General features: G+C 36.9%; 1 protein-coding gene across 1 annotated transcript; it reads left to right on the top strand.

Moving 5' to 3' along the window:
* Positions 1-4,622: 4,622 nt before the first annotated feature.
* On the top strand, positions 4,623-19,761 carry LOC141596525 (E3 ubiquitin-protein ligase BRE1-like 1). The gene is made up of 19 exons (XM_074416723.1): positions 4,623-5,167; positions 9,488-9,649; positions 10,147-10,234; positions 11,178-11,384; positions 11,494-11,652; positions 12,659-12,852; positions 12,927-13,010; positions 13,160-13,279; positions 13,378-13,564; positions 13,766-13,926; positions 14,002-14,073; positions 14,670-14,746; positions 16,103-16,297; positions 17,213-17,285; positions 17,371-17,457; positions 18,193-18,330; positions 18,414-18,616; positions 18,762-18,924; positions 19,224-19,761. The coding sequence occupies exons 1-19, from the start codon at positions 5,057-5,059 to the stop codon at positions 19,353-19,355; spliced, it is 2,613 nt and encodes an 870-aa protein (XP_074272824.1). The 5' UTR covers positions 4,623-5,056; the 3' UTR covers positions 19,356-19,761.
* Positions 19,762-26,432: the final 6,671 nt, after the last annotated feature.

Genomic DNA, 26,432 nt, shown 5'->3' with positions numbered 1-26,432 from the left:
TTACTTTGCATGCTCGATCCCTTTTAACAGCAGAATGCACGAGTATAAGCGAATGCTAGATTCAAATTTATTACTTTGCATGCTCGATCCCTTTTAACAGCAGAATGCACGAGTATTTTGTTCACTTTAGCTCGAGCCTTGAGCAAATTATACTAGAAAGAAAAAAGCACAACTATAACCCTAATAGGGGGATCGAACCTGGGTCAAGCAGTAATACATCACAATACTCTCTTTTCATTTGCCCACGACTCCACGAGATACAAATTGTCTATTACTTGGCGACAATTGTATCATATATACCTAATTTTTTTATGAAATTAGAGTGTGGGCACGTGCCCTAAGTCAAAATAAAAGTAACGAAATTTTGGATAAATAAATTGTTTTCATAAATGTGTTATATTCTAAGAAAATAGTTTAATCCCGGTAAATACGAGAAAAATGATTGTACGTCAGATGTACTACATCATAATTAATGACTTTTTGAGTTTTTGTGTATTTTTTTCGAGTACTATATAGTTTATAAATTACATTTTAGTTTTATAATGTCAAAAATTAATTTTTTTTGAGCTTATATATAATTTTTTTTAGTTATAATGTAACTTTTTGAGATTAAAGTTTAAGTAAATAAACTCAAAAACTTTATAATAAAACTCAAAAACTTTATCTTAATGCTCAAAAATTATACCATCTGATGTACTACATCAGATGTATAATCCACTTACCGCGATAAATACATATAAAGGAAAAAAAACAATACATTGTTAAAGATAATAAAATATGTAATATCTGTCAATAAATCAAAGTTTAAGTGTAGATGTAAATTTTTGATGTAAGCAAATCTTATCTTTATTAATTCAGAAGACAATACTGATTCTAGGACGCGCCACATCATTAATACAACTTTTTTTTTTTTTTTTTTTGGAAATTTAGGTTATGGTGGGACCCGTTAGTGTGCAAAGTATTTATTTCTTCAGAACCCGTCAATACAAACATGCGACAAATTCCGTCTTAGAACAAATACTATGAAATAATTTTATACATTCCGAATAAATGAAATTAATGGCATATAAGCGGAATGAATTACAAATCGGGATAAATGAAACTAATTACAAATTATTGATTTACATAATTTAAAAAAAAAAATAACAATAAAATTACATAATTACGAGAAGGAATTATATTTAATTACGGGATTGAATTACATATAATGCGAATAAATTACATGCATAATTTTTTAAAACTAGATAGTATGATATATTTTTAAAAAAAATCATGACGGAGTATTTACTTATAGTAAAAAAAACTCGGCAACTTAACTACCAAATTTTTTGAAAATGGTAGGTGACAATGATACGCTACCGAGTAAATTTACTGTTCAACAAGCGTTTCAAGCAAAATTTATTTTTCTATCTCTAAAAAAAACAAATAAATGTTGACATTTGTTGAAATATTTAAATTTACAAATTTTTAAAAATTATCACACAAATGATTAAAAATTGTTTTAATAAATATTTTTCTAAAATATAACACGATAATTAAACAATTGTAAAAATTTAACATATATTTTTTTTATTAAAAAAATCCGAGGATTTATTTACTTGGAGCAAAAATTATGGCAAATTTACTATCGATCGCGACTAAACCCGTCCACAACTTAAAACCGTGTACGAATCCTATTAAGACATTAGTAAATGTCACTTATCTGGATCTGCTTGCACAATTGTGAAATCCGGAATATCTCTAGCAAAGGGCAATCCTCGCCCATACTCACGAGATTGTTGAATCGGTAAATGAATATGTTTTGTCGCTTATTAAAAAGGATGAGAGAAATTATTTAAGCTCCGATGAGGTGTGTAGTGATGACAGAGGTACAGTGACGGTGACATTCGCTCTCTCAATTCATCAACAAGATAAAAATGTGTCGGACTCCCGAATCACCAATTGAGGTTGAAGGTCGGTGCTATGGTGATGCTTCAAAACATTGATCAATCGCGTGGGTTGTGTAATGGTACGAGACTAATCGTGGATCGATCCGGGGCACACGTGATAAGACGTACTCTCTTAGGTAATAGAGTGCATATTGCTCGACTACGACTACTAATGTAGTCTATCGTGAAATTTGTGATTCAGATATGCGTACTTCTACCACGACTACTAATGTAGTTTATCATGAAATTTTTCAATTTTTAGAATAATTTGCATATGTTAAAGTTGATTATTAAATTATATTTCTTTTATCGGGATGTAAAGTTTTCTTTGTAGGCAAATTTTATTTACAATAGTAGATTACGTTATTTTCTCTTAAACCATTGCATGTGAAAACGTATTTGTAACAAGTTTAAACATTAATTATGTAGATCGCTGATTTAGACCAACTAGATAAGTAGAATAGAAATGCAAGAAAAAAATACATCCAAAAATATTAATATCGGGCCAAATACACACCCGTGCAATTTTGCACGGGTTTAAAACTAGTAGTCTTGTAGTTGTTGTCATAGATGGAGTATACAATTAAAGAACATAACAGAAATGTAATTTTTTGGATTAGAAAAAGATCAATTATCATAAATGTTGGATTCTAAACAATTGTGTAACAAAATTTATTAATTTGGAAAAAAATCACTTAAAAACAGAAGGAAATGTGCAAGATTTGACAATACAAGTTATACATAGAATAAAAATTTGGATATAAGAAATTAGCTTTGTCTTTGAAATCTGGAAATTGATTATTACTATTTTATTTTGATTTTGATTTTTTTGTAAATTTTAATGAAATCGAATTTCTGCCGTTTCATTCCTGATTATACACTTCAACATGAACCTTTATAACTTGTTATTTTGACGGTTGGGACCATGTTTACAATTTATTTCATACATCATCGTAAGAACAATTCTTGTGTCCTCCGGGAGGACCGTCCTCCTTACACCTAAAAGCAATCCAGCAAATGGAATATTATAAAAAGTTAGGTGTAAGGAGTACGGTCCTCCCGGAGGACACAAGAAATTTTCTCATCGTAAATATAGATGAGTGTTATATTTACTCCATATTGACTCGGATTCTCGTATAAACCTTAAGAATATTAAATGTATTTAGCACAATGAGTTATAATTGCCAATCTGTCTCACTAAGTTATTAAGAGACCTACGTAGTCAACCACTCAATTATAGCCCTTAGCCCTAATACGTGGAAAATATACTACGAAACTCGAATATCCAAACCAATATTAAAATATCGTTAACTTAACTACATACTACGAGTAGTCGTTAATATCGTTAAAATTCGGTTTATATTACCCTCAATACACAACAATATCCAAATCATTATAAATACCTCTTTCAGACTACAAGAAAAACATACCCTCTACTCTTCACCTACTTGTATAAACTAGTTGGTTGCCCTCGACCTAACGGTCGCGGTATCCGATTACGTTAATTTGATCTTTATCTCCGAGATTAAAGTTGTAATTGTCTAATATTTAGATTGACTTATGTTGACTTTAGCATATTGCCTATTTAAAAGAAATAAAATTATTTTAAGTTAATATTGAATTTTAGCTTAATTTAATTATATTTGTCCCGTTTAATAGAATCCGGATCGATCCATATTGCAAATTGGGTTATTTGGGCTCTAAAGCAAATAATATGATCAATTGGGCCCAAAAAATTCACTTGACAAGAGAATAGAAATTACCTGAAAGGAAAGACAGAGGAGATAAACAAAGAAGCGGAATGAAATAGAGCAACAATATGCAAATCGCATAAATTATTGCGCCTTCTTCTAACTAAAACCATATTTACTTACAAGATCTTGAGCATACATTTATGGCTAATTGTTGAATACTAAATATAGACAACAATTACCTAAACTCCGGCATGGTTATCAAGGTGAGTGAAGTTTTTATACGGATCTAGAGTGAACGATCGAAACAATTTGGGGCAATGAATGACTTTGGCGATTGAGAAGAGGGAATGATGGAAGTGTAGAGGGAAAGGGAAAGTGTGAGCAGGAGGAAAAGAGAAAGGAAGAAATGTGAAGGATGTGTGTTGTGGGCGGCTGAGATTAGAGGAAGTAAAGGATGGACGGCTAGGATGAATCACTATTGCTAAGCACTGTTCATTGAAGATACTATTCCTAAGCTACAGTAATCGAACTTCTTACATTTTAAAGGAGAAGGATTGGCTTAATTTGCTAATTCATCACATCTCTTATTCAAAGTTCTAAAAATTATCATTGAAATAACAAAATTAGAGATTATATCTTCCTGATCAAAGCATATAACCTGATACCAGTTGTACATCTGAGGTAGTACCTTTTACTGTTTATTTTCTGAGTTTTATTTTAATGTTTTTGAGTTCTGCTATAGTATAAAGTTTTTGATCACATTTACTAAAACATTACACTAAAAAAGTATAAATATTGCTCAAAAATTATATTTATAAATGATAATATACTCAGCAAAAATGTGTATATGCTTAGAAACTATAAGGTTTGAGGTACTACCTCAAATGTCTAATCCTTTTTCTCAATCTGATAATAACGGTGATTAACGCCTTAACGCATATACGTAGTGTGTTATACTATTACGTAGGTACATAATATATCAACTTCGTGTTCCACCGCTACAAAAGTTTTTTATTTTTATTTTAAATTTACAATTATTATTTTATTTCTTTGGGAAAAAACAACTCTCATTTTGTTCAACATCACTATCTAGAGAGAGAAACAAGAGAGAGAGGGACAACAAAAATTGAGTGATCATTCAGAATCACTGAATTTCATTCACCACTGAAATTCAACAACAAAAAAATTTAGATTAGGTTAAAAAAATCATTGAATTTCATCCCCCTTTCGATTTCATATACCCTAGCGAAATTAGGGTTTCGCAATTTTGTTAGGGTTTGGGTTGGGCGGTGTCGAAATTAGGGTTTTGTATGTATAGAATTTCGTCATTGAGTTGTTTTTCGTAAATTCAGATACTTTTGTTGTTGTTGTTATGATTGTTTGTTTGGTTGAAAAAAGGATTGCAGTTCTGGGTGGTGGTTTGAGGTTTAATCAATGGCGAATGAGGCAGACCGGAAGCGGCGACATGTGAGCTCTATATCGCCTACCGCAGCTGTTGCTATGGCGAAAAAGCAGGGTTTTTGTCCTTTATCTGAGGACAAAAAGGTGAAATCTTTGCTTCTATAAGGCTGTTGTTTTCAGTTAATTTGATGTTTAGTTGTTTGCATGATTGTGTTTGTATGTGGTTTGTTGATTGGAGTTTGAATTTTCAGTTAAATTGAAGTTTAGATGATTGCTGGCTGGTAAATGTGATTGTTTCGTTTGTATTCTCGTTTGCCGGTTTTTGATTGGTGTAGTTATGTTAACTGTAGGAATTTTGTCTTGTTTTGTTGGAGTAACGATACGTGTTGTTTGGATTAAATGATTGGTGAAAATGGTAGGAAGGTGTTGTATTAATGGCGCGGAGTCTTGTTATGAGCCTGTTATTTTCACTTAATTTGAAGTTGCGTTGTTTGCATAGTTGTGTATGCCTTGTTGATTGATGTTCTAATTTTCAGTAAATTTGAAGTTTAGTTGATTGCTGGTTGGTAAATGTGATTGTTTTGTTTGAATTCTCGTTGGCCGGTTTTTGATTGGGGTGAAGTGATGATAACATTAGTAATTTTGCCTAGTTTGGGTGGAGTAGCAATCCGTGTTGGTTTATTTAGACGATTGACAAAAATGGTAGGAAAGTGTTGTATTAATATCATGCAGTCTCGTTGATGGTAACAAGTGGTATTGAAGTGGCTTGTAGCCTTGTGTTGTCACCCTAGGGATTTATATATTGTTGTTAATGAAACGGAATTTGGAAGGTAGTTGTGGTTTAAATTGGTAGTGAAGATGAGAGCTTTGAATAAAATGGTTCATTTTGTAGTTTTAAACTAGTCACTCCATCAATTTCACTCTAGAACACGTGTTTTGATATGCTGTACTTGTTTTTTTTTTTATCCCGAACTACATTAGGTATTGTATTTATTGTCTTGGACAATTACAATGGATTTTGGGTCCATTTGGAGCCAACAACTTTGTATTCTTTGGCTGTTGAATATTTGGAATAAATTAAAATGTCGTTGAAATTGGTTTTCCTTCTTTTATTTCATATTAGTTATAGTTATTGGTGGACGAAAATCGCAAATCTTGGTGCAAATTCTATTATAGGCCATTTGGTTAGCGGCTTTATGTGTTTAACACGGGGCAAAACTTCTTATATCCCGTTCCTCTGCCTCATCGGTCACCAATCACCATAGGCAGGTATTCAATGAGGTTTTGGGGTGTTGCTATTGTGTGACATTTTTATTTACTTGTTTATGGCATAAGCTCTTGTGGTAGTTTGTCAGTAGGTCAGTGAGATGGATTATAATTTATTGCTCCTTCTAGGGTTTCATCCTGCAAAAGCATCGCTGATACATTTTTCATGATAATTGACACCACTAGAGGTAGTAGTGTAGTACTAACACACAAATGTCTAATAAAAGGCATGAGGCCTTCATAACTAATGCTCGTTGCTATAAGTGTTTTATCTTACTTTGTCTATGTCCATGTTACTTCTAACGACAGTTTTCCTCCAAGTTGCATGTCAACCCTAGTGACGCGGGAGACTTACTGGATACGTCTTAGGGTAAGATTAGACAAGACTCACATGAGTCTTAAGACAAGACTCACTCAAGACTCCTAATAATCTACCATAGTCTTGACACAATTTTCAAGGGAAATCATCCAATGAAAGGAGCCCATGTGTTACTTTATTTTTTTTCTTTTTTTAAACCTTTCATTTTCTTTAGTGTAGTGGAAAAGTAGGGCCTGAGGCGAGTTTGACTGATAATGTATGAAGTCTGACTTGTGTGTGAGATGAGTTTGAACAATAAAGAAATAATAAAAGCTAGTGGAAAGCTGATGTGAGAGAGTCTTAAGACTATGAAGAGTCTTCCCAATAATCTTACCCTTAGTGAGACTTGTCACGGGTCTGACACTCTGACATGGCTAGAGATCTCAAGTCAGAACTACCGCTGTGGAGATTGGACAAGGAGAAAAAGAAACAAATGAGCAGATCGGAGACGACTTACCAAAAACAAAGGGACCCCATCACTGAGAATTGGAGCGGAAAGGGGAAAAGTAGAAACGAGATAAACATTAAAAGTGGGAAGTTCTATGTGGCGGCAGTAAAATATGAAAGGGCTGTAGAGTTCCATTAAATGGAGGCATGAAAGTATTTTTGACTTTTCATCTGCTCTTACTTTTCCAAACACTTTCCCACTATTCTCAGTCAATTATTCTTACCCCCTTACCATCCTGTCATTTTATTTAGCAAAAGGGAAAAAATATCTGGACTGAACCTTTTTCAAAGTTCACTGAAACTTCTTTTTAATTATTGACGGAAGAATATCTGTTACTTTTTTTCTAGGAAAATAATCAAATATCTATAATTCTTAAGGAAAAGGTTCTCTAAATGCATTAATTGCGTGTTAAGTAGTAATCTGAATTTCCAAGCGTGTTGTGTCCATGTTAGGACATCGGTCAAGATACTTGTTTGACCTTGTCCCCGTGTTTTCAAAATTTGAAATTCACGTCTCCCTGAGTCTGAGTAGCATAGATCTACATTATTAATTATTGAGTGTATTGTGGGACTTGATTCCATCATTTATTATTAGCTTCAAAACTTGGTCAACAAAACGTAGGCGTAACCTGATGGCTTTGATATATGTAGGTACTTTAGGGTCTATTTGGATAGCAAAAGTGGAGGGAAAGGGAGGGGTGGGAGATGGAGGGAAGAGAAAGGAAGGGAAGGGAAGGGGAGGGGAGGTGAAATGGGATGTGGGTGTTTGGATACGATTTCCTTCCAAATCTTGCCTATTGTGGAGAGATTTTGATTTGCCTTGGAGGAGGGAAAATGGATCCTCCAAATGTCTCCCCTTCCATTTCCCTCCACCCTTACTTGCTATCCAAACAAGGGATTTTATATCCCCTACTCTCCCTCCCTTTCCTTTCCCTCAAAACCCCTCAATCCAAACACACCCTTAATGTGATTGATGTAGCATCAAAACTTGACCAGAATCCACAGATTTGTATTGTGTTTATAGCCATTCCTAACCTAAATCTTTTTTCTGGGGTAACTTGTATCGTGTCTGTGTGTTTTTTTGTTCTATTTATTAAAGCCTCTTAAAAGTCATATCTTGTATACATGAATCATGAACGATTTCCAGAGTGAGATTGGTGGTGAAATGGTAATGTTACTGCTGATTCTGATATCTATCGCAAATTACATTTTCATGCTACCCATATGTGCATTAGTTGTCTAGTCATTTCATGATTTGCATCCAGTCGATTTCATTTTGTGGTTTATTGAGTAATTGAGTGAAATCACGCTAGGAATAAATGACATGCAGATCTTCTTAGTTTGTATATGTGATCTTAGTTACATGTTTTTAACCGCGGGATTTAGATTATGTGTTGATTTAGTTGTTTTTGTCTCATTTTCTTTTAGCCCTTATCTGATCCCACAATTTTTGGTTACTCTGTCTATCGTGACTCGCTGTTTTGATTATATATTTTGGTTAGCTGGATTTGATGTGGGGGAAGATATTAATATCTCGGCCCATGTCTGCTTGAGCAATTTGACATTTGATTTTCCTGCTTGTGGTTTACTTCATATTTGGGGGATCGGAGTCGTCTTTATAACTTCATATTTTATTTGATATTGACCAATATTTTATTAGTAAAAGAAATTCTCTCACCTAGAAATTGGCAGGCAAGTTCAGTCAATCGTATAGCGTTAAAAGTAATGTGTATGTCTACTTGTTGCTTGTCTGTATAAAGATTTGAAGAGCATGCCATTGCTCTAAAGGAGTAACGGTTGATTGGTCTACATGTCTTTCTTTTTACACACAACATTGTGAAATCCACTGCGGTAGGCAATAATTAATCATGGAAGTCCAATTAGTGACTGTTTGCTGTGCACAAGATTATACTCTCTGTATGACAATGAAGCGCAGTTAATTAAAGAAAATCGTTCTTTAGCGTGAATGTTGTTACACTTGGGAGTCAGTTTGATCATTGCTGCTCCTGTAACTGGTGGCATTGTTTTTTTAATTTTCGATTTTAATTTAAATGTATTACTCTCTCTCTCTCTCTCTCTCTCTGTGTGTGTGTGTGTGTGTGTGTGTGTATCTTCCTTTTTTTCCCTGTCGTTTCACTCTGATACAGAAAAATTAAATGTTGAATTTCCCTGTTTCAGACAAGCAATTTTGGTGTTGAGGTCTTTTCTTCTGTTTAGTTTTTCTCGTAGCTATTTTGAGTGTGGCCTGTGCGAGATAGTGTGCTATATGTTTTATATGTCTTTTTTGTTTGGTTAGATGGCAATAACCTCTTCATGCCGTGTTTGTTATTTTAACTTCTTTCACCTAGGAGAATGGGGACAGTATGCTGATTGTTTTGCTTTCTGTGATGTAGCTTGACGCTGCTGTACTCCAGTTCCAAAATCAGAAGCTATCTCAAAAGCTAGAAGCCCAGAAGTTGGAAATTTCCGCCCTAGAAACTAAGCTGTCTCAAAGGAGGGACAAACAACAGCGATATGATAGAGTTCTGACCACCGTTGATAATCGCTGGGAAAAGGTTTTGTCAACCTTCTAATCGACTTTTTGTCCATGTGTTAATAGTGTGCCACTGTGCCATGCTTTTGGTATTATTTTTTTAATGCATACACTAGTGTATATCCCGTGCTAATGCACGTTTTTAGATTGTAATGTATAGAGAAATTAGCATTTAGTAAACTTTAAATTTAATGTTACATAGGCTATTAATGTGTAGGGAATAATTATTAAGAGATAAAAAAAGTGAAAAAAGTTCCCAACATTTTTTGGTATAATATATTTCTACATATATAAGACAGGCCTAACATTTTTATAGAATGACCAAAAGTGTTAAGCCCAATGTTTGAGAATAACTAAACATGGTAAAGCCCACTTTAACGTTTATAAATTGGAGTTTTTTGGGTGGGAAAATTGCTAACTTCACCTATCTTTTAGTAAATAGAGATTCACGGTATTTTTGCTGTATTGACATCTAGCTTCTCTTTTTTATCTCAATAAAAAATAATTTAAAAATTGTAGATTGTTGACGACTTGGAACCTCAATCCACTCACATCAAAGGGCTGGTCAGCAGAGAAGAAAAGGCTGATCATTCTGCAAATAGTAGCGGTGAGGGACTTGTAACCTTGAATGATTAGTCATCTTTATTTCTTCTTTTGATCTTATTGAAGGTTGTCCTCCATTAAACCGAGTAAAAAATGTGCATGTCCATGATCTCATGGATGCTGTTGCACAATTTTGAAGCGTATTTAACTTATTATCAGCTCATCACAAATTGAATTGCTAATCAAGTGGATGCTTAAATATCTCACCATGTAGGGTTTCCATTGTTGATAGTAAAGTGTTTTCTCACTCAAAACGGTTTAGCTTTTGAAAACTATTAGGAGAGGTATATTGAGGATTTAGACTCTAAACTCTTGTATGAAGTTGAATTGTCTCATGTATATTGAAGATTCATGTCCAGAATGGTGGATTGGGACATTGGGAAACTTTACTGGTTGTCCCCTTCTTGAGATAATGGGAGTTTCTAGATATCTGAGCGTGATGATATTTTAGACGTCTGTTAACATTTGAAACAAGCTATAACCTCAGGAGCTCTTTTGTATATTGTTGGATGCTGCATCATATAGCAGTCTCAGCCTTTCATTTTTCTGCTAATTAGAGTACTAAAATTCATTGTCTCCTAGCAGCCATTATCGCGATGAGCTACCGAAAGATTGAGTTGAGAGCAATGAAAATTTGATAGAAAATATAGTTGGTCTTCTTTTGGTAGGCTTAGATGCGTCTCATTTAAGCCTGCCACTAGCATGTATGTGATTAGTTTTGGAAATTAAAGAAACTTAAATTATGTTCTTCTTGCCTTCTTTCAAGATATATACTTGAATACCCAATTTCATTGTGTCATTCAAGGCTGTAACTTGAACAAGATTGGAATTGAGTGGTCTTGATAAATTGAATTTATGTCAATAAAAATATTCGGGGATGCTTGCTAGGTACCAGCTTTTATGACATGACTAATGTTTCTTTAATTGTGGCTCTTCCTGCTCTTCAGATGATATGTTCTTACAGCGTCTCATGGAAACAAGTACAGCTGAAAGCTGCCTAGCTAGTGGCTCTCTCGATCAAATGATGGAGGAGGGACATAAAGCTTGCGAGAAATCTAGGAGTATTATGCATAATGCAGTATCAGCTGTTGATGACGTGTGGCTTATGAAACATGGATTTGACGCTGCTGAGTCGTCGTCTCTCCCAAGAGATGGTTAGTCTTGCTAATTCGTATTTTATAGTTGGGGTCTTCCTGGACCTCTTGCATTACTTAATGGTTTATGCTTGTTCATTTGAATTTTTTGTCATTGTTTTTCAATTAGATTGCAGACAGGAGGAATTCAGTGATTTGCTTACAGAAATTGAAAACATGCAGTCAACAGTTAGAGATCATCTTGTGAAACAGACGTCATTAGAAAAGGAGTTGAAAAAGCATCAGGAGATTGACTTAAAGAACAAAGCTGAGCTGAAACATTTGCGAGGTAATAGAAGGCATTCTGAACGTTTGACTGCTTTATTATGTTGGTTTATTACACCCTTAGCATATGTCAGGTTCACACATAATTTTCTGACTTAAAATCTGATGCAAGGGACATAATGGTCCTTTTTAGATTCATCTTTGATCTTTTTGAGCCTATGAGTTTGACGAGTTTTATCGCGACACAGACGAGATCTATGCCTCTATTACCCTCACAGGTACTCGTGTACCATACTATGATGTTTGAGCCAGCTTGGCTTTATTTCGGGGAAATCAACAACTGGGGCAATTTTTTGAGCCAACTAGTCTCTAGCTTTCAATTGCTAGTTAGGTGTTCTCTACTCATCTGCTAGATGCAGCTGTTGGTAGTCGGGGGAGTCTAACATTATCTTGGCTGTTTCCTGTTCCCAATCAATTCGTAGCAACTGCCATTATTTTCCATTGTCATGCCATGGCTGTTTAAATGGTATGATGCCTATCGAGCAATAGCAGTTGACTTGAGCGTCTTTTGTTCTAATAAGATATAGCCTTTGCTGACCCTGGTGCATGGTTGCCTGGTCTGCGGCTGGGTCGGCCAATCCATGAACTGAGTTGTTGGTACTGAAATCGAGTTCAATTGCGAACTATGCAGCCAGAGTTCTTTATATTTGAACTGTCTATAGAGTAGTTAGTATCTACATACTCCCAACACGTTTCCGGTTCCCCGAATGAAATCAAACCGCTTTGCTGCCCTGGTGTTTTTAAAATCTATTATCTATTCCTGTAATTTTGATCTAGTTCGAAATTTTTCCCTTTCCAGGCCCTATCCATTCCAATTACTTGTCTGAAACATTGAATTTGATTCTACAACATATCTTCCATAAATATTTGTTCTCACAAATAGGCGGAAAGATATATGAAGAAAACTTATGTTAATCAAATGCTTTAGAATTTTCAATTTTTTTGTCTGCTCATTGCCTGTGGCAAAGTACTTGCCATTAAAGATATGCTTAGTCGCTGATTTTGTGTAGGGGAACTTGAGAGTACCACCCTGGAGCTTGAAGATTGTAACCAAAAACTGGGAGCTTTGAAAGCAGAGAAAGATGCAACTAAGGGGGCATTTTTCCCTGTGTTGAATTTGGGAAATAAGCATCCCGGTAATGATAGGGCAGCAGACAATCAGAAGGATTTGCTAGAAATGGAATCAAAATTGAAGGAATCAATGGTAATAAACTAGTTGTTTCGTGATTTCTGATAGACATTGAGCCTAGTTATTAAATGTGCCGCCTTATTTTACAGGCTCATTCCTCTTCTCGTCTACAAGAACTTGAGCTTCTCCACAAGGAAAGAGCAGAAATTCTTAAAAAACTCTCAAGTTTGCAGGTAAGGTCGCAACTTGTAAGGGGAGAATACCAAAAACATAGCAGGAACTTCAGGCTTCATTTTGACACCCCAGCCCTGGAAAAAAGTTAGGCAGGAATGCATTCATAGTAGCAAAATTGATTAATTTTCTGTAGCTTGTTTGATTGCAGGGTACTTTGAAAAATTTAACCTCTATATCTTCTGCCAAAGCTTTTAAGTTGGTGAAAGAAGAACTTGAGAAGTCTAAATCAGACTTCATCCACTGTCAGGCCTTATATGAAAAACTTCAGGTTGTAACTGGTCGGTAATTTACTTGTCCATGCAATTTCTTAATTAATTAATTGTTTTTCATGTGTTGCTGACCTTGACATCCTATTGGTTAACCCAGGTTGAGAAAGATAAAGTATTGTGGAAAGAAAGAGACGCTGTAGTTAGGAATGATTTGGGTGATGCTTTTCGAAGAACGTTGACCACTGCTGGTTCCAGAATACATGAGCTTGAGGCAGACATAAGGAGGCTTAAAGATCAGAGGAAAAGGATAGAGGCCATGCTGCAAGAAGCTTCTAGAGAACCTGGTAAGAGAATTTAATTTTTGCTAGAGTATTGGACTATTGTGTATGATTTCTGTTAACTTCCTATAATGTTATGACTTGTAAAGTTATGTGGAACTGTGGAAGAAACTTTGCTAATAACCAGATACATATCCAATATGATATAGAGTATAGACACTTTTGAGACTTAATTTGTTGCTGAATGTTTTTCTTTATCTGTTTCAGGAAGAAAAGAAATTATTTCAAACTTCAGAGAGTTTGTTTCTTCTTTCCCGGAGGATATGAGCTCCATGCAAAGTAATCTACGGAAGTACAAGGACACAGCTTCTGATGTCCATTCTTTGCGTGCTGAATTGCAATCCTTCTTAAACATTCACGGCAGGAAGGTTAATCTCTAGCTCAGAGTTTAGCTGGTTATGTATTCAATTTTTTTTTGGCTTATGTGAGGTCTTGTCTTTCAGGCGAAGGAGTTGGTGACATTATCTAGTAGATCTGTCGATCAAGATGCTGAAATGCGGAGCCTGCAGGCCGTGGTATGATACTTGAACTGTCATTTTTTATTTTTTACATTTTACAGATTCCTTTGCTAGACGTGGATTTTTAGTGTGAGTGATATCTCATATATGTGTTGATTTTAAATGAGAAGCTGTTGTTATTAATTGTACATTCTCTATGGGGCCATCTGCCTGTTTGGGACCCAGTTAAGTAGTCCCCAAAAAAGCAAAATAAGTGGTTGTTTGATTTTAAATGAGAAGCTGTTGTTATTATTTCACAGTTCACACAAAAGAGTGAAGTTACCTAGCATTTGTGAAGTAGAACTTCATACGCAAAGTGCAATACAGTCAAACTTCTCAGCATTTTCTAGAATTGGGAATTTATGGCATTTTGCTAAATTTATGTCCCCACCAAACACTTTAAAGGAATCGGAGTGCAAAAGGAACCAGATAAAACACATAAATACTTGTTCCTGCCGGCATGACCTCATGATGTTTAGCTTCTCTGCAATACATCCCTTGCAATGGATGTTTGGTCCCTGTTCTGTCTAGTATATTTTCTTATTTATAAGATGGTTCTTGTGCTTCAGATGGTAAGAGAGCAAAAGGTACTAATGGAAAGTTTGACATTTCAGGTTGCAGATTTGAAAGAGACTGATTCGGAATTAAAACTGTTTGCGGAGATGTTTAGACGTGAATCTGTCCTTCCAAGGTTGTAGAATGTCAGAGACAAATTTCCCTAGCTGTCATGATAATGGTTCAGTTTGTGGTCTTTATATGAGTTGAATGTTGATGGCCTGATGTTTTTAATTGTCATTGTTAATTAGTGCATTTCTTTTTTCCATGATTTAGTAAGTCTTTATTTTTACTGGATGTAGAGTAGCCTTTTTCTCTTGTAGTCTCTGCGTAGTAAAATATGCTGTTTGGTGTATCCTTTCTTCACCTGTGCAATCATTTGAGTTGATTTTCTGGGGGAGAAACTTTTAGCGAGGTAGTAGCTTAACTGCTTAGTAAAAAGCATTATATTCCCCCTGCGGGCGAGGGGTGGGGATTGTTTGAAGATAATGGTGTTCCATCTCTGGTGAAAGCAGAGGATTGAAGTCATGCTTAGTGAGGTTGTAGGTTATATAGATCAACAAGTGGTTGACTTAGTTTTCAGTGTTCATTTTTCATTCAGAGCTCCCTCCATCCCATTTGATTATTGTCATCGTTTCGGACAATCCCGTCTCTAGTCAGACCCTTTTTAAGTATACTAACACTCGAGAAAATACCACCGTTAATTTAGTCATCCTTCACCATTGCCTAGACTCTAGCTCTTCATACAAGGCCTTAGCATTGTCACCATCTCTTCTACCTCTAGCCACAAACACAAATGTCTTGCAAATATCACCTCCTCGAGACATAACAGCCTTTTGCTCTGGACGTCAACCACCATCTTTTTTCTACTGCCAATTGCCAAATCAAAACCCCAACAAATTTAATTTAATTGAATTCTGGATTAGGGTCTTGATTTGGTGTGGAAGGGTGTCATGTGGAGGTGGAAGGTTGCAAGGGAAGGGTGGAGACTAGGGTAGAGGCAAGTACAGTGGAAGAGGGATAGGTGAGATGCATTACTTGTGACTGAGAGGCTTGAGGGTGGATCTTTGGAAGAGAAAAACATCACGTGTGTGTGTGCGTGTGTGTGTGTGTGTGTGTGTGTGCGCGTGTGTGTGTCTGAGGTTGGGGGCAGTAGTAGGCGTAGAAGATGAGAGGGTAAATCATGACATATTGTGCCCTTACTCCAGAGCCTCCCAAATTATCACACTGATTAGAAGTAAGTTTTACATGATCAGTAGATTTAGGTTTATATGGCGGTGAATGTTGATGGGCTGTCGTATTTGAGGAACTGATGTATAACTACAATAAAACTACTTGCAGGTTTCAATATAATTGGTCTCATCTTTGAGTGCATGTTGTAATACTTTAGATCTACATTATTATTTCTGTATTATATGCGTACTGTTGTTTGGGTTACTTCCTACTTTACATTGCTATGCTCATAGATCTCTGGAATATCTATCACCTCCAGGAATCTCTCAGAGGCAAGGGATAAGGAGTATCAGGCATGGGCACGGGTGCATAGCTTGAAGTTCTCTCTTGATGAACACAATATGGAATCACGTGTTAAGACTGCTATTGAAGCGGAGGCACTATCCCAAAGACGCTTAGCTGCTGCAGAAGCTGAAATTGCGGACTTGAGAGAGAAATATGAATCTAGTAAACGGTTAGGTTTCTCATTTTAGTAATTAGCTGAACACGATGTTTCTCATTTTAGTAATTAGCTGAACATGATGTTCTCTTGTGTTATCTGTATGATGAGGATGATATTGTCAACTTTTGCCGCCTCCAGCGAATTAAACCTGATCTATATAGCGTGCTCTAATCAGAGCCTTAAAAGACTGTTTCATGTAACCAGATCTTTTTGCCATTGTCTTTTACACTGATCCCACTGCCATGTCACTGTGTGTTAACTTGATATGGAGGAGCGAATGAGAGACAATGTCTCTTCAAGACAAAGCCTGAGCCTTTGAAACTTCTAATTCTAGAAAAGAGAGGGAGAAAACTAGGTGCTGAGATATTGCCTCTAGCTTATTCAGCAAAAAAGTAACACACTATTGTGCCAAGCTATTTGTGATTTCCCTCGCCTGTACCTATGATGATGATGATATCAACTGTATTCAATTCTGTTAACCCTAGATCTTGCTGGTTTGGGGACTTGGTGGGGGATTGGTGGAATTTTATGAAGTTTGGGGAAAGTGGAAAGGTAATGGGTAGCTGTTGGCAGCCTTAAGGGTCTCAACATGATATGATATGATGGCTTACGAAAGAACACTCTTGGCTGGGTGGGTTGCTACTTAAATTTTAGGAGCTAAACATAACTTCAAAGGTAATTTTGGGCCCTTTTTTATTTATTTATTTATGATAGCGAGCCAAATGTTTCTTAAGAAATGAATTTTTGCTCTTAAGGTTTGAGTTGGAGGACAGGATCCATCAATTATTTTAGCATGATAGTTAAATATTCTGTTTCAATGTCAATTTAATAATAACCTGCAGAATGTTTTCTTTTTAACTTTATAAAAGAGCACTATATGCTTATGTGTTGATACTGATAAGTGATTTATACTTCTGTGTATTTCAGGAATAAGTCAAAGCTATCTACTGATTTGAAATGTAAGCAGGACGAGAATGCAGCCTATTTGTCTGAGATTGAGGTTAAATTCTTGTGCTGCTCTACTTTGCATTTAACATTTGAAACTTTTGAAAATTGTGTAACTTTTCTCTTTGTTGCCTTTTCAGACTATTGGACAGGCTTATGATGACATGCAAAATCAAAACCAGCAGTTACTGAAGCAAATTACCGAGAGAGACGACTATAATATCAAGGTTATATCTGCGTCTATCCTCGTATATACTGAGTTCTATAATATCAAGAATTGAAAATGTGCTCATGTCTCTTCCACATTTTATTCTGATTTCAAAGTGCTATCTATTTTTGAATCGGCGATAGGCAGATAGTAATATGAAAACTCTACAATACTCTGAAGTCTTTGGCATGTGCCCAGTTCCTTACTAGAAAATCTTAAGTAGTGCTATCTATTCGGTTTGGCAATTATCAAGCACCCTCAGCCCTCTTAAAAAGGTTATTTTTTGTGACGTTCTGTGAGCAGATGATACAGATAGTATATACTATATAGTCAATTTTGCAGGACTTTAGCCAATTCTCTTGTTGCTCTTATTCCACCAGAGGCCCCGAGAGATTTAAGAGGCTTGGCCTGTTACTATTATTATTACCTCAGTGATCATCTGTTACTCTAATTGCCTTGTTATTTATTCTATCTTAGCCTTAGCTTTTGTCTAGGTTGACTGATTAGCCTTTGATAATGTTTGCTTAGTTTCCAAAAATAGATTTTTGAATCTCTTGTGCAACAGTCTTTTTCCCTTGTTTCCCTATATAATACTTTATATGATATATGAATGTGCCTTAGTTCTCTGAGTTGTTTGCTGCTTGTTGTGTGAGAGTGATTCTGTAGAGGTAATAATTGAAATTTTGGTAATCATTTAGCTTCGTTTATATTTTTTCTCAATATATTTCCATTTTGATGGCTATCTTGTTTTCAGCTTGGTTTGGAAGGGCTGCAGGGCAAGCAGACGCATGATTCGCTGTTGGAAGAAAAACATGTTCTGGAGAAGAAGATACAACAGGCAAATGTCTCTCAGAATTTGTTTGAGGTGAAAGCAGGCAGAATAGAGGATCAGGTGGGTTTTAGATTTATGTGGGGACTATTATACATTTTTTTAGAAATTTGAAAATAGTTTGACACAGTTGCCATGATTTTTAGGTGAAAAGCTCTGCTGACCAGATCCATAGGCTTGCAGAAGATAGGTGCCGAAATACTATTGCTTTAGAGAATATCCGAAGGAGGACGCTTGAAGCAAGGAAGTCCTCTCAACAAGCTAGAGAATCTCTTGATTTGCTGCAACTTCAGGCGAAGAATAGTCGAGTGAACTTTTCTGGGTTTCAAATAGAACTAGAGAGAGAAAGGTACGCATTAAACTTTGATCTTCATTTCTTGCTACTGTTACAAACAATAGTCTGTTAAATGATATATTTCTTCTTTATGTATATATAAATCTGTCATATACTCATATCAATGCTAAAAAAATTTATGCCAACTTATTTTTACCAGGTTTGAGAAGAAAAGACTAGAAGAGGAATTGGAAGCTGTAAAGAGAAAAGCTGAGCATCTTAAAGCGCAAAAAGAAGGTTCAGTTGTGGGAAAACTTGAGATCGAGCTCCAAGAATACAAGGAAATACTTAAGTGTAGTATTTGCCTCGACAGGCCTAAAGAGGTAATTTTAATTTTTGTCTGGGTAATTTGGAAAATCTCTTAGTGTTTCCTCCACGAGGCTAGGAGTGTATATCCGACCTCATTACTTCACCTGAGGCAGAAGTCTTTGAAGAAATGGAGTAATGTTGAGGACGAGTAAGTTAGTGAGGTCAATTTGAGAAAAGCTAATCCCCGTGTTCCTACAGTTTTTTTAAGCTGATGCACATGTAGCTTAAATTTTTATGATTCGCGTCTTCTTTCCATTATCTTCTTTAAAAATCTCGTGTTTAATCTTAATAAATTGTCTCTAAACCTTCTCAGGTTGTCATCACAAAATGCTACCATCTATTGTGCAATCCTTGTGTTCAGAAAGTACTAAAGACCCGTCATCGAAAGTGCCCCGTGTGTGCTGCAAGCTTCGGCCCTAATGATGTCAAGCCGGTTTACATTTGATAAGTGAACGGCCATTTTTATGGGTGTTTCTTGGTAGCTTCTACGAGAATGCACCTCAAATACCCGTATCTGTAAACTGCCTCCTGCTCTTCTTAAATAGACAGCCAATTTAGTAGCCAGGAAACGTAAACATTTTTCCTGATTGGGTAGATCCCACCACAGTGCATATGTAGGATTGTAGAGAGTTCTGTTTTTAGCTTATATTTCTAGTGTAGTCTCTTTGTATTTAATAAGGTTTTCTTACAGTTGGTGATAGTTACTGTCAATTGCAATCCAATTGACCTCAAGTTTTTTTCTCACATTTCTATACATTTATACTAGTATAGTTTCACATACCGTGTTTTACATTGTATGGAGAACTCTGTTTTTTGTGGAGAAAATTTGTTTGTAGGTGTTTTGTTTTTTTGAAAAGTGTTTGTAGGTGTTTAAGATGGATGTTGTTTCACTTTTTGCACTGATTTGTTAATGGTTTAGTTTTTTTTTCCCTGTTGAGATCATTTGTCTATGTCCCCTTCTGCGTAAAGATCGGCCTATAAGATTAGGGGATGTACATAATTTGATTAGAGGAAAATATGAGTAGCGTAGTTGGTGGAAATCCTTACCGGGAGATGGTGGAAAATGCATTACTTGATAATATTGAACAAATATTGGAAGATCAACTTAATCCCGATGACCTTAGTGATGAAGAAGTGGGTTATGAAGCTCCTAACCCCCAAATTTCTTCTTTAAAATGTTAGAAAAAGCCGAACATCTAGTGTATAAGGGAAGTAATATGAGTTTGTTGCAAGCGGCTGCTAGGTTGGTAACACTCAAATGTGATAATATGCCTCTTAGATGCGTTGATGGTTTTATGTCGTTCGTTGGTAACACTCAAATGTGATAACATGTCTCTTAGATGCGTTGATGGTTTTATGTCATTCGTTGGTGATATCATTCCAAAAGATAATCAAATGGCGCACAATTTTAATGAGAAGAACGTGCTTAAGGGATTGCAACTATGAACTACCCCATTAGAAGATCGATGTGTGTCCTACTGGATGCATGCTGTTTTGGAAGGAAAATGCTAATCTTGAGGAATGCACAAGTGTCAAAGTGTCATACAGCTAGGTATAAGAGTGCAAAGAATTAAAGTGGGAGGCTTTGATCGGAAGTGCAACCAGATCCGTACGAGTCGTACTATAATGCTGCCGGAGGCTTTGATCGGAAGTTGCGCGTGATCGATACTGGGTCAGCGGCACCGGAGTTGTACACACTCCTCGTTAATAGGATCGGCCGTCACTCAGTTTCTTCTTACTTACCTAGTTTGCTTTCTCGAGTCGCAATTGAAAATAAATCAATTGCGAGAGAAAATAGGTAGGATAAATATGGAACCGATGACGCAGAAGCACAAATGAGATAGCATGGAGGCGTTCTTGGCTAAGAAGTTTGGATAAAATAGAAGGGTCTTACGTAGTCAAAAATAAGTGCAATCGTACATACGCCGGCATACGATTCGGTAAATCTACAAAAACTTGTGAGGTCTCACGACCCCATTGCTCATAAGGTGGCCCAACTCCAGGTGGGTGGCCCAACTCCAGGTTGTAGAGACGACTTCACAGATGGTCATCCATTTAGTATTCAGCACGTCACCCCGATTAGGTAAATTAGTTTCTTAAGTAGAAAACAAAACTAAAAACTTGGTAAATTAGAATGTAGTATTAGATTTTATGAAGTTTATGTATAAAAGACAACCTTGATCTCTATGGTTCGGTGTTGGTATGAAACATGTTATTGACTGGTTCCCGCTTTGCGGTCGACTTTGAAACTGCTTCCCGCTTTGCGATCGACGAGTTTGTATCATATATTGCAGGTTGTAGAGTTACTGAAACAATGCTACGTGCAATGCGGCCCGCAACAAATTTGATGTTTTTTTTTAAATGCTGAATGTACATATGACGGATTAGTCGTCACAAATCCGTCACAAAATACTCCCTTTTGTGACCGATAAGCCGTCACAAATACATTGATTTCGGACAATTGCTGAATACAATGCCGGAATTGTCCCAGTGCTGTATCGCGGTGTACAATGTGCAAAAAAAGGAGGAATCAAGTTTGAGATTAAGGGTAATCCTTGGTGGATAAGTGTGTTAGTTTATAATGTGGGTGGTGTTGGTGATGTAAAAGACGTAAAAGTCAAGTGTTCGAATACTAGCTGGTTATCAATGGATCGAAATGAGGTTAAATTTGGGTAACAAAAGCTCGACTTGTAGGTCAAGGCATGTCATTTTAAGTGACTATTAGTGATGGGAAGATGGCGCAGTTTGATAATGTTGTTCCTCCTAGCCGGAAGTTTGGTGATAATTATGAAAAGGCAAACAAATTAAATGACAATTTAACTAATTTAATTAACTATTTTTTTCGTTTCAGTCATTTGTTTATCTTTATATTCATTGTTCATTGTGTGGAGTTATTTAATAAAAGGTAAGCAAATAATTAGTACGGAGGAAGTAATTGTTATGTAACTAGTTTTACTACCCATGAAAATCACGGAATCGTCTTAGGTATGCGATAATGGTTAAATTTAAAATTAGTATTAGAATGAACTCTACCATTCACATAAGTCAAATTATAATGTAATGAAATAAATTGGAATTTCATAAAAATATCAAAACACAAGTAAGATTGATCAAGACTTGTAATGAGACTAGACATAAAGATCTCACAATCCCGGGAAAGATAAATCAACTAGAAACACTAGTAGTAAGGAAGAAATCTGATGGGAGAAACCAAAAAACGGGTGTCTAAAGCTAAATTTTGATGGATCGAGAATAAATGAAAATAAAGTTGCTTTAGGATATTCTATAAGAGATTACAATGATAAAGTCATTTTGTTAGGAGCAAAAAATTGTGAAACGAATAGTATTCTTGTGGCGGAAGCTCTCGCCTTAAAAGAAGGCATTTTAGCAGCTAAATATTTAGGAATATCAAAGCTAATTGTGGAAGGAGATAATTTATGTGTTATAAACTCAATCCGTAGTACTTGGGAAATTTCTAGTATTATCAATTATGTAAAATTAGATTTTCATTTCTTCGATGAAGTGATAATTAAACATTGCTTTCGTGAAACCAACAAAGTTGTTGACTTTATGACTTCTATTGGACATGAATGTCCAACTCTTTCGAGGTAGTTTGAAAGCCGATGGCTTCAACTTACCTCCCTCATTCGAAAGGATGAGATAGATTGGGTCTACTCTAGAGGATCCAGCTAGTTTCCTTACCTTATAAAAAAAAAGTAAGATTGATCACCTGATGAATAATTCATGTTAAGATCGTATACTAAAATTACGGGCATCGACATGTTAATGTAAATACCAAAGTCAAAAAAATTAAATAAGTCAAGTATCTGAAAAGTGCTATTTTTTGAAAGGTAAAATGATGGGAAAAAAAAGCAACAAATACCAAAATAAAACATACAATTGAAAAGAAAAAAAAACTATCAATCATTCACGTTGATGTCGTCAATCTTGTAGTTAGTCTACAATATATAATTGTTTAAACAATCCTAATATTTCATTTCTCCATATAGTCTTCTTTCTCCAATGAATCCCCTATAAAAAAAAAAAAAAACCCAGTAATTAGTGCAGAGTAACCAACAAAATAATGGAATTTGTTTTATGCAATATTATCGTTATTAACCTAAGTTTCCTTAAATAATGAAAGAAAGAGCAAATGAGAATCAAGTCATAGAGATGTAACTATATATATTTACCTTTGAAAAGCTCAAACACCACAAATATTGATAGCTCCTAAATGTGAGGAAAACAAACACATACATGAAGTTAAAAATGTGATGAGCACTTAATAACCCAATGAAACTTCAAAACACAAAAGTAGTTAATAATTTTATCCCTTAATATATTTAGTTTAATGTGAAAAGAATGATAGAAAACATTAGTGATATAAACAATTTAATTAACGATAAGGATAAGAAAAATTTTACCTTAGAAATTTTGCCATCCATCAAAAATATATAAATAATCTGGAATGTGTTTTATGACTTTTGGATATCCCTTTTTTCATTATTATCAAATTTAATATAGAAATTGTTCCGGGTGTAATTCCAGAGCAGTTATATGTTACCACCCGTGCTTGTAGAATGACGTCTTTAGTTGAATCCTCCTTGCGGTCTCCTGAAACGATGAACAAACTGAGGGCTCGGCTTTGGGCCGAGCGAACTCACTCCGACGCTCAAGTCAGTAACTTAGTGAGGTAAGTTGTTGTTACTTGGCAAAGTACGTATTGTAGAGAGATAAGGAAGATATTACCAGATGAATAGTGATTCTTAGGTTAAATTGTGGATTAAATTGGATCCTTTCCTCAATGAGAGTTGAGGAGTATTTATAGACTTTCACCTTTTGTCACGTAGTGGCCAAGTGGCCAAGTGGCCAAGTGGCTAGCAGGTGGAAAGACTGATCTACCCTCGGCCGAGGGACCCATGGTAGGCCGGCGGGCCCTGTTGATTCGCCACCGAGGGGTTTTGGATATGAGTTTGCGGATGTGTGCCCCGGCTGGCTAGTTGCCCCGGCCGGGACCCAAGAGACAGGCCGACGAGTGCGTCGGTAAAGGGCCGTCATGTCTAAGTCGTTGACTTGCTTGTGGATATCTTTGACCTTGCTCAATATGTTGACTTGGTCGGTGGTGCGAATATGCCCCATCAATTTGCCCCAGCGTAGTCTATGCCGTGGTATGGGCTCCGATGTATGTTGAGCGTATATTCTGCGCAAGTAATTTCCAAAAATTCTTCTGCCCCGGCTTCTTCTACCTCGGCTTGGTTCTGCTTAGGCCGTACCCTATCCCCCCTCCACATGGATGTGTAATGGACATCCGATGTGGAAAAGAGAGAGACGTTGGCCGAGACCAGGGTTGAGAGTGGACCGTTTGGCAAGTAGATACCAAGGAGCGTGTTGAAGAAGATACGTCGATTGGCATTCTGTCAAGGAGCGTGTCCCAACCGCCGCTGTAAACATGTTAGCGTATCGGTCGTTGTGGCCCCGCTGCTTCCCGGCCTTGGCCGAGGGAATCGGGGTTACGGCGACGGCGATTCGTATCTATAGACCATTATTGATTGCGTCCTCGTTCACGCTCGGTCTTAATTCGCCGAGGTGTCAGATTTGCGTCTCAACGGTACTTAATACATTCTTAAGCTCGGTCTTAATTAGCCGAGGGCAAGTCGTGGTTCCCTCGTCACTCTCGGTCTTAGTTAGCCGAGGTGATCGAGTTTACGTTCTGACTGTCGTTGTAAATATCTAGGCATATCGGCTCGTTCCCCCGTCGCCCTCGGTTTTAATTAGCCGAGGTGATCGAGGTTTTGGCTTGATTGCATTTACCGGCTCGTTCCCCCGTCACTCCTGACTTCGGCCGAGGGAATCGAGGTTTTGGCTCGACTGCATTTACCGGCTCGTTCCCCCGTCACTCCTGGCTTCGGCCGAAGTGATCGAGGTTTTGGCTCGATTGCATTTACCGGCTCGTTCCCCCGTCACTCCCGGCTTTGGCCGATGTGATCGAGGTTTTGGCTCGATTGCATTTACCGCTCGTTCCCCGTCACTCCCGGCTTCGGCCGAAGTGATCGAGGTTTTGGCTCGATTGCATCTTTCGGCTCGTTCCCCGTCACTCCCGGCTTTGGCCGAGGTGATCGAGGTTTTGGCTCGATTGCATTTAGCTCCCCGGCGTCTTGACGGGTCGCTTCTTCCAAAGTGCTCTATTCAAGTCTCTTGGAGTCACATTCTGGGCCCCGGTCTCCCGGACGGGTTCCGCCGCTCTTGTCGGTGCGACGGTGTGAGCCGAGCGTATTAACAATTATGTCCGGGAGTAGCTTCGACTTTGTGCATCAACCACATGTCCCATGATGGTGACCTGTCGGCGGACAGCGGCATATCTTGTTCCTTTGGCGTCCCGTTCGTCGTATTGGTGATACGGCCGCTGGGGGACTGCCCGATTTCTAAGTTGTGGAATGTGTCGTCTTGGTAGAATTTGTTTTCCACCAACACCTTCTCTGGTTGTTTCGACATCTTCTTAGCTTTTTGGGTGGGTTTTTTTTTTTTTTTTTTTTTTTTTTTTTTTTTTTTGTTTAGGAATGAATGTGACTAGCTTCTAGTATCTTTCCCCACGACGGCGCCAATTGTTCCTGGTGTAATTCCGGCAGCGATTATATGTTACCACCCGTGCTTGTAGAATGACGTCTTTAGTTGAATCCTCCTTGCGGTCTCCTGAAACGATGAACAAACTGAGGGCTCGGCTTTGGGCCGAGCGAACTCACTCCGACGCTCAAGTCAGTAACTTAGTGAGGTAAGTTGTTGTTACTTGGCAAAGTACGTATTGTAGAGAGATAAGGAAGATATTACCAGATGAATAGTGATTCTTAGGTTAAATTGTGGATTAAATTGGATCCTTTCCTCAATGAGAGTTGGGGAGTATTTATAGACTTTCACCTTTTGTCACGTAGTGGCCAAGTGGCCAAGTGGCTAGCAGGTGGAAAGACTGATCTACCCTCGGCCGAGGGACCCATGGTAGGCCGGCGGACCCTGTTGACTCGCCGCCGAGGGGTCTTGGATATGAGTTCGCGGATGTGTGCCCCTACCGGTGCTAGTTGCCCCGGCCGGACCCAAGAGACAGGCCGACAGAGTGCGTCGGTAAGGCTGTCTAAGTCGTTGACTTGCTTGTGGATATCTTTGACCTTGCTCAATATGTTGACTTGGTCAGCGGTGCAGAATATGCCCCATCAGAAATAAATATTGAGTAAGGTTCATGACTTTTAAGCATCATTTTTTCATTATTATGAAATTTAATATAAACATAAATATTATAATAAGAAATTAAAGATGCGTGCTTATTTATGTTCTAAATTCTACTTTAGGATAATCTTTTTATGAGACCGTTCTTTTGTATGGCCGCAATATTTTCTCAATTTTTAAGTCACAAGTACTTAAACTATTTTTAAATTGATCCCAAAAATTTGTAAGATTATTTTGTAGAAAAACTTAGTTACTTTTAACGGTCTTACTAGTTTGAATGCCCGTGCGTTGCAAAAAAAAAATTATT

This window comes from Silene latifolia, chromosome 8, assembly GCF_048544455.1.
Source record: "Silene latifolia isolate original U9 population chromosome 8, ASM4854445v1, whole genome shotgun sequence".
NCBI lineage: Eukaryota > Viridiplantae > Streptophyta > Magnoliopsida > Caryophyllales > Caryophyllaceae > Silene > Silene latifolia.
Note: the sequence above shows the minus strand (reverse complement) of the source record. Positions and strands in the feature narration are given on the sequence as shown.